Source organism: Sebastes fasciatus, chromosome 17 (assembly GCF_043250625.1).
Source record: "Sebastes fasciatus isolate fSebFas1 chromosome 17, fSebFas1.pri, whole genome shotgun sequence".
NCBI lineage: Eukaryota > Metazoa > Chordata > Actinopteri > Perciformes > Sebastidae > Sebastes > Sebastes fasciatus.
In genome coordinates, this window is record NC_133811.1 from 21,006,738 (window position 1) to 21,019,830 (window position 13,093).

A 13,093-nucleotide genomic window follows, 5' to 3' on the forward strand; every position below is an offset into this window, starting at 1 on the left:
ATGAAAGTCTGCAGGTATGTACAGTAGAAAAAGCTCAGGTAATGTTGGTTTTAAAGGTAAAAAGCGGCTTGATTTCAACCGCAAATTCTGGGTCATGTGACTCTAAAAAGCATAATCTTCTCTGCTGAAGTGTTTTAAAAACACAATATCTGAGTGATTTCTCGTTTTTCACATTTGTTTTTTTCTCCACACAATGTGATTTAAAAAAAGACTCCCCCCCCCAGTTTAAACAAGCCATGTCTAATCTACAATTTAATGATTAGAAAACAATTGGAACCACAAAGTTTTAGTGTCTGAGTGTATTTCTGAGTGCAGACGTGACTTGGAAAAACACCCATAAAGTCTACGCAGAGGTTGTGATGAATGGCCAGTCTGTACTCCAACAGTCACACATTGAGCTCCATATTTAGTGTGTGTGTGTGTGTGTGTGTGTGTGTGTGTGGAGGAAATGTGCATAGTAAAATGAGAGCTTTGATGATAGATGGAGCAGATTGTACGTTTTTCTTTCCCACGATCAATCAACAACAATCACTGCCGTCTGTCGGCTCGAATTTGAACTTTTTCCGTCGGTCTCTCCATCCTTCCGGCTTTCGTCCTCCACGTTCCCTCCCTCCTTCTCTCACCTTATCATCTCCCATTTTAACATCCCATTCTCACACTCCCTTTCTCTCTCTGTTTCCTCCCTCCCTGTCTCTTTACTCATTTCTTTTTCTCTCTTTCTGAAATACTTCCTGCGTCTTGATTCTCTCAGAATTGTTCCCTGTGTGTGTGTGTGTTTGTACCTACAGTACTAGGAGTGTGTGGGAACTCCGCTATTATGGTGTGTGTGTGTGTGTGTGTGTGTGTGTGTGTGTGTGTTTGTACCTACAGTACTAGGAGTGTGTGGGAACTCCGCTATTATGGTGTGTGTGTGTGTGTGTGTGTGTGTGTGTGTGTGGGAACAGAAACATGTCTTATTTACTAGGTTAGGTGTGTTCTTTTCTGTATCGTTTGTGTGTGTGAGCTGGAACTCTATAATAGAAACTGTTTTCCTGTTTTGATGTTGACAAACCTACAGACAGACAGATTCCTATCTGCTGCTTTGTCTCCTGCTTTATGGCTGTGCCACTGTTTGAGTTGTGTGTATGTGCTTTTTGTGTGTGTAGACTGTATGTGTGTAACCAAGTATCTTATTTTTCCGGACGTGTGTGTGTGTGTGTGTGTGTGTGTGTGTGTGTGAGAGAGAGAAAGAAAGGGGGAATAAAAATATAATGTCAGACAAACAGAGAGAGACAAAGCCACACAACAGGAAGCCCTGTGTGAATGGTGCGGCCATATTAGGAGCCAGGAAGTGAAGGTGATGGAGTCCTCGTGATGACAGGGTTCCCAAGACCTGGTCACCACGGCAACAGGGGTCAAGCCTTGTTTATGGCCCACTCATGAGAAACACATGTCGAGGTCGACAGTTGTACAGGACCTGTAAGGTTTCAAGTGAGCGCCAACGTGACACAATGCTAGTGGACTAAGATGTAGCTGGGGATGTTTGTTGCCCCCATGTTTCTTGTCCTTTTATGATAATCACTGCATGTGATTATCATAAAGTGGGCAATTCTATAAAGGGGAGACTTGTGGGTACCCATAATAGAACCCATTTTCATTCACATTTCTTGAGGTCAGAGGTCAATGGACCCCTTTGAAAATCGCCATGCCAGTTTTTCAAAGCAAGTATGACATGGTTGGTACCAATGAATTAATTTTCTGGTTTCATATGATGCCACTATCTTCACTCCAGCTCTAAAACTGAGCCTGCTGCTGCTGCTGATAAAAATATCCAGCTTCATCTGGAATTTAGTGAGTTGTCACGATGATCCAGCACAAATTTTTTCATTGCAAATCATGTTGTTTGTTCTGGCTCTGCTTTCACAGACTGCGAGACGTATAAAAGACCGTAATTCTTGCTGTAGAGAAACATGTGATTCATCAACAGTGGTGAAAACATGGAAATTATCACGATTGCAGCAGGGAGCTTTTCATATGACAGCAGTATTTTGTAAACAAACTCCCTCCCAAACTTCTCAGAAAATCTCAAATGCTGACAACAGCTCTATCAACATCACACTCACCGACTGTGCTGAGTCATGCAATGATTTCCCTGAATTTACCAACCAAATGAACTTTGTGTCTCCTAAAGTCTCATATTGGATGTCCTAGCTCAGTCACACCTCAGACTCTTCAAACTGATCTAAAGGTCTGTTAATGGATCTGTGCAGGAGGTGGGGGACATTTTACAAAACCCCTCCATAATTAGATATCATGGCACTCAGTTATTGATGTTCGTGTCATTACAGAGGTCTGTTTGAGAAATCTGAAAATGTGTTTTAAATGTATAAGAGCCTAATGTCGCCTCAATCAAATTAGCTGCCATCAGCTCGCTCTCCAGCTTTATTCCATCTCTTATCAGTGGCATCTTCATCATATTGACCCGCAGTAATCTGTACTGTCTCTCTTTGTATAGGATTACTGTAGATTTAATAAAAAAGTCTGAGGGGATTATGGCTTGAAATCATCTTCATCAATCAATCTTTTACCACAGATTAAAGATAGGGTTGGTAATCTTATTCAAATACATTTGTGTTATATTTGTTGAAATTCTCATTACCTCTCGACTGTAAGCAATAAATCAAATGCTCTTACAAAAAAAAAATCTGCTATCTGTGGTTGTCGCATGACTGTAATAAGCCTGTCCAAACATTTAATTCAACTCGTACCAAACCTCTTCATTTTGTTCAACAAACGTTAAGCAGAAGTATTGATCACCTTCAAACTGCACTGAGACACAAGAGTGGGACGGACTCCCTGGGTCTCTCTTGTCTCTATATGAGAGGGATAGTGTGGCGGCCAAATGGCATCTAATGTATTTGTCTTCTCCTTTATTGAGCCGCATTAAGCGACAGTTTGACAGTGAGGCGCTGATAAAGTCCTGATTTAATTATCTGTGATTCAGCTGACTTCACTCAGCTAAAAGACCGTCTGCCTCCTCCTCCTCATCTTCCTCTTCTTCCCCTCGGCCGCTCAGTGAAATCATGTGTCCGAGGGCGTAGTCTGATGTTATTTTGTTATTTTGCCGTTGATAATGCATGCATGGCCGTGTAATGACTCGCGGATAACTGGTTTCATTTTGTGATGATTGATTTTTATTAATGTGAAATCACACTTTAGATGTTAGTTCAGGCTAAACAATGGAAATACCAAGAATATTATTTTCAGTGTGAGGAATGTTTTAATTACGAGTTCAAAGAACAGACTACAAAATATCTTGGCAAATTAGTTTCCTCTGGTGTTCAATTTCATAATGTGGCTTTTAAAATATCTTTACGGCAGGATAACACAAATAAAAGATGTTAAAAGTTTAACGAGTTGAGTGAATTTAAAGACTTAAAATATACCAGATCCATCTGAACCTGGTTAACTGTTGCTGGTGCGAAAAATTGGAGGCAATCTTGGAAGTTAGTCCACAGAAAATGTCAAACTAGTTGGGAAAGTAAGCAAAGTTACTGAACTTGCTTGACATCTATATCTAAAATGTTAAATAAGGACAGTGTGAAATATTTTCTGACAGAACGCCCCAACATCAGCAGGTTTGCAAATTCAAATACGGCACCTATCATTTCACCTTTACGACGCTGTATCCAGTTCTCTTTATACATCCATGTTCAGGACACCTGCAAATAACAGCTGAATCAGCATGTGGAGCGTGTCAGGTATTAGCCTGTGAAAACAGTTTGGAGGTAAAGCAAACTTGCAAAGCAAACAGTTAGTGAGATGAAAGGTGCCGTCGATTTAGCCGTTTTGTCAGTAAATATTTCACGCTGTCCCTATTTAACATTTTAGGGATCAAATCCAGGCACCGCTGTAGTGTGTTTATTTTAATCAGTGTGAAACTGCAATAAAAGTGGTTGATTGAATTTAATCTAATATTATAAATAATCCATAGATTCTTTAAAGGTAAATGGCGTCAGAAATGTGTCCTATTTTTGTTATTTATCATCTCTAATAATCTCATCTAGTGAATAGTTTTGCTTTTCAATCCCCGTCTGTCTCATCAGATCTTTTTCTGATTCAGAAATTAGTTCTTTTACTAATATACTGCAAAAAAATTGTCTTTCCAAACACATGCATAATGAGCCTTTCTATAATACATGTGAACTTCTTCAACATATTTAGCAATACATGTAGGTCTTAAGAAAATGTATATTATCATTTACTGTAGTTATGATGTCAGGTCACGGGTGGTTAGGTTATGTTAGGTTATGTTAGGTTAGGTTAATCTTTATTGTCCCATGAAGGGAAATTTGTTTTGCAGCCAGGTTACACATGAAAACAGAATACAAAAACACAACATCAATGACACATTAACACAATAAAACACAGAGCTAGAGCAGGGAATGGAAATTTGTACCCACATACACATATACACACAGTATACACTTGTGCAAATATGCAATAGTGCAAGGGAAGTGCAAAAAGTGCAGCCAGAGTGCTATATGCTATTGAGCATATTAATAGCACTTGGGATGAAGGAGACATGGAATCTATTAGTTCTCCTAACAGGTTTATTTGTATCTAATCTTTATTTAATCAGGCAGTCTCATTGAGATTAAACATTTTTTTCCAAGAGAGACCTGAGAACAAGAAACATTCACAAGAACACACACATGAGCAAAACGGAAACAACACAATAAACAGAATTAAAAACAAGAATCATGAAACAACATCAGATGATAAAGCTTAAGGGGAATGTAAGACTCTAGTTTGAGGACAGTTTGCAGTTCGTTCCATTTAAAAGGTGCATAATACCTGAAACCAGTTCTACCATCATTACACAACTTCACCTTAGATAACATGGGGGTTATCTAAGGTAAAGTAATTACTGGATCGTGCGCTGTACCTACTGGATTTGAATGACAGAAGACATGTGAGGTAGTTTGGAAGCTTCAACAGTAGAGCTATTTCTTTGTGACTGTAGGGAGGCCCATCCAACCGTCTGATACAGAGAACAATGATGCAAGATTTCACAGACTGGAGGAAAACAACCAGTCACTGGAGCTGGAGCCTTGCCATCTCTGAGCAGTGACAATCACTCGCAAACTCCGATCACTGTTGTACTGTTGATGTACTGTTTAGCTGTAAAATGAGAAAGTTTGTGACCCGGCAGCTATGTTGAGATCAGTTGAGGAAATACCAAGCACTGCCCAGCAGCTGGAGCAAACGTTCTTATTTTACAGCTAAACAGTACACTACAAGATGTTTCTGAAAACATTTGAGGCGAGAAATAGGCATTACAGAAACAGAATATTGATTCATATTTGATCAGCGCTGCCTAGTTTGACCATTTAAGCTGCCTCTGTTGAATGAACAGCCAATAGGAACGCTCTCTCTCTGAAATGACCTGTGATTGGCCAAGTCTCCCGTCACAGACTAGATTTTTTAAAGCCTGAAAACAGAGCGAAGAGGAGGTGCAGAAGTCTAGTTTTCTGAGAGTCAATTGTTGAGTATGGATCTTGAATGCTCAACGGGTGTCCTGACACAAAGTCCAGAGGGCTAAAGCTTGAACTCCTTCAGGAGTGGAAGGTCCTGGCAGTCCAGTATAGCAGTAGCCCTTCTAAGGACCTGCCTGTTATAAATGTCCAGGAGCATATAGCCTGACGCCTACCTGAAATCTAACTGGCCATTTTAACAAGACTACCAAGTCTGCTCTTGTGAAGATGTGAATGTGCTTGGTGAACTGCTGTCTAATGTGAATGTGTGCTGGGGAGTGTTTGAACAGTGTGTCTCTCGTTTCCTGACGGACATTTTTATGAGGATTAAGAACTGGTTTTGTTGTTGACAGGTTTGTGTGTGCAAGGTGTTGTCTGATATTCAAAGCTATTGAAAGCATATGTACTCAACAGTGTTTCCTTTATGTTGCTGCTTCCTGTGTGTGTTTATGGCTAAAGGCTACAAAGTTATTTCCATGGATCCATCCTTACCTGAGATCCTGTCATGCCACGCGTGTGTTTGTAGATCCTCACCTGGTGTCCGGCGGCGGTGGAAAGTTGAGGCTCAAAATAATCAAATATGTGCTCGGTAACAAAGTCACACACGCACATAACAGTCGGGGTTACTGTTTTCTTGTTGTGACTGTTACCCACAAAAGCCCAAGAAACTTGAACGTTGAGTCACCACGCTCATTTTTCTCTGAATTACCAGCACACAGGTGTTGCCGCTGCAGTCCTTTGTGTGATAATCCAGGCCGAAAGTTCACTCAGACGCTCAATAGACCTGAGATAAAACCTCCTGTTGCGCACGGTTGCCGTGGCTTTCTCTCCTTTTTCTTCTTTGAGTGTGTTTTCACAGTCGGTGTTGAAAAAGTCAGCTTCGGGTCAACTCTTGGGTAACCTAGGCAACAGCACATACAATGGTCAATTTATGTTGCTGTATACTTCAACTGTTACTGCAACTACATTGTCATCATGAGTAGCACTTTTTTTAAATCGTATTTATTATAAATTATGTAAAAAAAAATAACATAACATAAATAACATCACAATTAGCAGGATATTGTTAACATAACGTTGATAAAAGTGCTGTCTCTTGTTCTAATTGTAAACCTGTCACAGTTGATTCCCTTCATTTGCCAAACAGTGATTAATATGAAGTTTGACTTTGGTAGAATATATAAATTACAAAGTAATATTCTAGAAAAATGTCATCCTTCCTGTTATCATCACCATTACATCACTTATTGATGTTTTATCACTTTGTTTTCAAAGTGCAATATTTAAATTCACCACAACAGACTGTTGTGTCACTGGGGGCCACTACCACAGTCAATGTGTTGTGCATTGTCTCTATTAGAAAAATAATAAAATTAAATAAATAAATAAATACAATTATTTTTAAAAAGGCAGGTTTGTGTACATTTAATGCATACTCTTGTTTTCCAATCAAAAAATCTTCACTTTAATTCAAACAAATCAAATAAAAAACGATGCCTCTCACTTCAACAATTTGGATGTTACTTGCGCCCCCTGGTGGCCGACAGAAAAACTCCATCTGCTTATTGCTCATCTTTCGACATCTGTCTCAATGTGGCTGAAAATCCCTGGATTAAGAGCTCTCTCTACCTGTCTACATCTCCGTCTATAACTCATATCTGTCTGTCTCTGTGTGTGTGCAGGTCTTCCTGAGCAGTACTACAGTCTGACGTGGTTCCTCAGTCCGGTCCTCGGCCTCATGTTCACTCCTCTGATCGGCTCGGCCAGCGACCGCTGCACGCTGCGATGGGGCAGGAGGAGACCCTTCATCCTGGCTTTATGTATAGGGACACTGATAGGAGTTGCACTCTTTCTGAATGGATCGCTGATGGGTGAGTTTGTGTTATTAAATATTTATATCCTGTATTTCAATGTGAACTTAAAAGTATATGTGCCAGGGAGGGAGAACCTAAACCCTTGATCAGCTGCTGAAATCTTATTAATCAAGTCAACTAATGTTACCATAAAGCTAGTGTCTTCTAACATTTCTAATACGTCTGTCTCAGCATCAACACATACTGTTTACTGTATACAAAACAAACAAACACAAGGGGGAAAAATTCACAGAATTCTGACCTAGAATATGAACGTTTACTTTGTGCCATCTGCTGAAAGCTGTTATCTAAACCACCTGAGACTGTCACAGCCTCAGCGGGAATTGAACACCAAACTCTGACAATCCAGATGCTGTTGTTTTACCCAGCATGCACTTGTGCCACACAGGAAATAAAAGAACAGGGCAGCTTCTTTCAGCATCACTTGCCAAGAGTCGTGTTCTCGCACAGAGACTGATGTTACCCTCAGTCTGACCCTCTGCTTATTACGTCATCCAAATGTCATTCCAAGGACACATACTGTACAACCGATCCAATCAATCAGATTGATCAATCATGATGCCACACAGATATTGATCTCTGGGCCAACTACATCAGTATAGTTCCGGTTGTAATGTCATTAACCATGTGTGTCTGTACACACATAAACATAAACACACGCACAGAGACTACTGCAGTGTAAGGTTTGTGTCATCGGTCTGTCGTTGAATTTATTGATGGTGACATACAGGCGCTTAAACTGATTGGTGTTGCAGTCAGCAGCTATTTTTAGACCTCACGTTTTTATCATCACATCCTTCTTGCACACATGTGAACCATAGACTGTATAAGAAGACGACGTAGTCACCGTGATGTCACCCATTGGTTTGTGCACTGCCGTTTAGAAGCCTCGAGTATCAGCATTTTGGCCGTCTTTTGCAACCGGAAGTGACACGAGAGGGTGGAACTAAGTACAACTGAACACTGAATAGGACATTTTTAGGCGACCAAAATGTTACAGTTAACTTTCATGAACTGAAAACGCACTGTGAAAGGGTTAAAGTTGTAAAACACGGACACCTCCCAGACCGGACAACGCCGTGGTAGCGACCGGTATCCTTCTTTATGGTCTATTTGACTCTAAATGGGACCATAATTTACTAAATGAACATCATGCTGTATTGAAGAAGACTTGAAACTAGCGATTGAGACCATAAATTCATGTTTACAATGTTTACTGAGGTAATAAATCAAGTGAGAAGTAGGATCATTTTCTCATAGACTTCTATACAATCTGACTTCTTTTTGCAACCAGAGGAGTCGCCCCCTGCTGGCTGTTATAAAGAATGCACGTTTAAGGCACTTCTGCATTGGCTTCACTTCTCAGACCCGGTAACACAGTAACACAAATGTTGACATATTGTGAGAAAGAGACGAAAAATAACAACTGACCATCAACTCTTAAGTTATATATTATCACACCCAGTCTTTATAGTCTTGACCTACAACTGTAGGCTTTGGTCTAGTTATTAATCTCAGTCTTGTGGCATATTGGTCAAAATTGAGGCTACTGACATTAAGTTGGTGATATTGTACAAGTGTATTAAGAGATTAGCCTTTCTATTCAGTTTTGAAATTGTTGCTTACAAATTTAACACTTGAAATATTCTATGCAACAACATATGTTTTCAAATCCAAGTCAAGCCCATTGTTATGTCGTTTGAATGCATTTTCTGCTGGTACTATAGTTGGCAAAAATGTAATCAGCCTCTCGTCTCTGAGTGTATCTTCTCTATCAAATCAGGCAAAAGGAAGTCAACCACATGGCACTTTAATAGAGTATACATTATCATTATTAATTAATTGGCGTGCAGCACCGTTGTTATCGGAGCCCTGAATTGTAGGGATGCACGATTTATCAGTGTCTGATCTTAGTATAGTATCTTGAATTATTCTCATTGTTTCAATAATTTAATTTGAGATGATGATTACGTCTTATAATAAGGATCCTTTTCTTAATATATCAGAATGAATAAACATGGCAAGTATGATAATGTCGCAGGCAATTGCATCGCTCTACTTTAAGAAAGAAAAAGACCTGGTAACAAAGAATGTCATTAATATGGCTCTTTTAATAAGATGTTATCAGTTGCCGCCTTAGTATTGCCCACAGCAGCTGGTTATTGTTATCGGCCTCATATCTCATATCTCATATAATATAATAGAGTTTACATGTTCCGTCAAATGTGGACCAAATGGGTGAAAATGTACAGTGCAACAATAGCCGACCGGACCTTTTAAATGTCTCTAAATAGAACAAAGTGAAATGAATTGTCAAAGGAGTTATAAATAACAAGAACAAACTGTTTTCTGTCAGCAGATTATATTCAACTCTGTTCTGTTCTACCTCCATTCTTCTGCACAGAGGTTGGCACAGGTCGTTTTAGGGCACCGGGGTGTGTGTGTGTGTATTTGTGTGTGTGAGTGTGTGTGAGCACCTTGCCAGAGGGGTTGACATGGGAAAAACAAGTGAGCTGTATCTGTGTGGGAGAAATGAGATAATAACGGAGAGAAGGTGTACGTTTCCATGGTTGTATATATATATATGTATATATATATATATGAATGTGTGTGAACAACACAGGGTGACATGGGAAAACTGTAGTAACCTTTAGGCCTATGAGTGTGTGTGAGTGTGTGTGTGTGTTGACATGGGAACACAGGAGCAGGCAGTTCACAGGGAAATGCTTCCTGTTTGCTTCCCCCTTTCCACCAATCACAATTCACTTCCTGTCTGTCTGCCTGGCTAGTGAGTAGTGCCGCTCCATTGTCCCCCACACACACACACACAAACACACACTCTGCTGTTCCTTCTATGAACGTTTGTTTCCCCGATGTTAATGGATTTCAATTTGTAAAGTCATGCTGCGTCACACTCTCTCTCTCACACACACACACACACACACACACACACACACGTATACACATGTTCCTAAAGCTTTCCCATGTCACTCTGCGTTGTTTTCATACATTCATACAATTTCACACACTCAGGCCCTCGGACACAAACGCACATCGTGCAGCTCGAGGGCAGGACAGGGTCACAAATGTAATGAGAAGCACAAGGTCACACACATCATGCAAAGCAGTATGGGAAATGTGCGGTGACCCATTTGCGTATGTGTTTGCGTTTGTGTTGTGCAGCTGTTGTAACTCACTATTCAGCTATTGATCACATGTGCAGCTCTGACCAGGGTCACATCAGTGTAACAATTAAAAATGTTTGTATGTGGATGCAAAGAGTGATTATATTTCCTATTTTAATATTAATCTGTAAAATTAAGATTTACATATATGTATTATTTTTATTATTTTTATTTAATAAACATAGGGACCATGTACAGATTAAAACATAAATGTCACCATTTCATTTACCGTACCAGATTATAGCTTTAAGCTTTATTATTACGACTTTTATTCCATTTCTGTTGATATTTACTGGCCTTTCTTTTAACTATATAACAATAATATACCTTATTTTCTCAGTTATCCGTCTTATTGGTGACAAATATCTTAAAATATGGACAACTAAATTAATCTATCTACATGGTTTGATACCACTAGGCATGTTTAGTGGGAAATATTTTGTCATTTGGGTAAACTGACCCAATTCCTAAGCCTACATCTATCACGCTTTATGTATAAACATTTAAAAACGCTTGTGTTAAAACAAAAATAATCTTTTTAATAAAAAAAGCTCATCTATCCGTCACATGTGCCTTATTATTATCCACATCTGTTAACAATCAAACAGCTTTCACTGTCTGTTTGTTTGTTGTATAATAAGAACATATTTTATAATTAAACTCTTTGTCCATTCATGTTTTTCTCCGTTAGGTTTGTCGATGGGTGACGAGGTAGGGAGACAACCAATAGGAATCGTTCTTACTGTGCTGGGCGTGGTGGTGTTGGACTTTTGTGCGGACGCGACAGAGGGACCAATCAGAGCGTACCTGCTAGACGTGGCGGACACGGAAGAACAAGACATGGCGCTCAACATCCACGCCGCCTCAGCAGGTACCGCTGACACCTGACACATATAACTTTCTCAGGATTTTAATATGGAAAGGTTTAATGCGCATAAATAGATATTGTAATATAATTTGTGGTCCTACCAATAAAGACTTAACTGAATGGACACGAATTTGACATAAACAAGTCCTGAGAGAGAAAATGAGACGCATCTTTTTCTACTTATGTCTCTTTTGGACGTCTAAACTTTTGCTTATGTGCGCAGGTCTTGGTGGTGCGACCGGCTACGCCCTCGGAGGTTTAGACTGGACGCACACCTTCCTTGGAGCAGCCTTCAAGTCCCAAGAGCAGATCCTGTTCTTCTTTGCCGCCATTCTCTTCTCCATCTCTGTGGTGTTACATCTCTTCAGCATTGAGGAGCAGCAGTACTCGCCCCAACATGACAGGCTGGACCAGGTACAGCGTGTCGGTGTGTGTGTGTGTGTGTGTGTATGTGTATCTGCACTGTAAAATTCAATTTTAGTTTACAAAAATAACCTAAGACTTTTATTTTCTGTCCTCTCACCAGGAGAGTCCAGATCGCACCAGAACGCAACCATCGGCTAATGGCAGGACTGGTCTCGCCCCCAAGCTGGAACTGATTGGAGAGAATGAGATGATGGACAGCTACGACCTCTATGACCCGTATGGAGACGACCTCTCAGAGCGTGGAGATATGGACATGGACTTCTTGGAGATGGAGCTTGTGAGAAGTAAGTTCGCAGACTCTTGCTTCTTTTGATGAATCAGAATGACGTGTTTTTCCCTTCAAATACGATTAAATTTGGAAAAATAAAATCAGTTGTGGGTTTCCTTCTACTAATTTTCTCAGAATTTGTCACCTAAACTAATCATCCCTCTCCTCGCCTGTCTCCAGGTAAAAGTGACAGTGTTCTCGCCATGGCAGACGCCACTCTCGACCACATGGACCACGATGCGTTGTACCTCTGCCACTTAGAGCCGTCCATCTTCGCCGACCGCCTCTCACCCTATCACGGCTCGCCTCCTGCAACCGGTAACTTCTTCAACCCCCATCGCAGCACTCCGCCACCCCGCTTCGGCAACATCAGGCGCAGCAGCAGCGCAGGAAGTCAAGACCTGCTCCAAGCCAACAACCGCCACGCAAATGCAAACAACCCCAGGATTTCCCGCCTCTCTGCTTTCTTGCAGGAAATGGAAAATGACGACGGTCAGGAGGCGTTGCTGAACAACCAGCTCAATGAGCAGCGGACGCTGAATGGGCGGCTGTTAGCCAGTGTGACTAATCCTGACGGAGTTAACGCCAACCAGCTGAGCTCTAAAGGACAGGCACATCGTGCTGGAATGGTCAAAGGTTGGTACTTTCATGTTATATTTCACTTTGTGCAATTCTTGATAAAATGAAATTAAGAAAAATTAAAGATATTCTAATAATTAATTAATTATCCGAAATTTTATTTATTGCTATTTTAACTGCTGTGATAGAATATTTGAAATTATTTAAACTACTTTTTTGTGACTTTATTTTGAAGTGTTTGTATTGAATCTTACTGATTACAGCAATGCGTTGTCAAGGTGGAGATAAGTCGTGCAATATCCTGCCAAAAGGAGTACAATAAGAATGGGGAGATATCCATCATTAAGATTTTAAAACCTGTTAAAGAAGAATAATAA

At 40.2% G+C, this 13,093-nt stretch overlaps 1 protein-coding gene across 2 annotated transcripts in view; it reads left to right on the plus strand.

Moving 5' to 3' along the window:
- Positions 1-13,093, plus strand: part of slc45a4a (solute carrier family 45 member 4a) — a 60,670-nt gene that overhangs the window by 40,014 nt on the left and 7,563 nt on the right. For both annotated transcript variants that reach the window (XR_012590757.1, XM_074614562.1), the window contains exons 4-8: positions 7,199-7,387; positions 11,267-11,446; positions 11,667-11,857; positions 11,970-12,153; positions 12,318-12,773. Coding sequence is in view for 1 of the 2 variants with exons in the window: in XM_074614562.1 (XP_074470663.1) it covers positions 7,199-7,387; positions 11,267-11,446; positions 11,667-11,857; positions 11,970-12,153; positions 12,318-12,773 (1,200 nt within the window). In the remaining variant the exon portion in view is untranslated. The remainder of the gene's footprint in view (positions 1-7,198; positions 7,388-11,266; positions 11,447-11,666; positions 11,858-11,969; positions 12,154-12,317; positions 12,774-13,093) is intronic.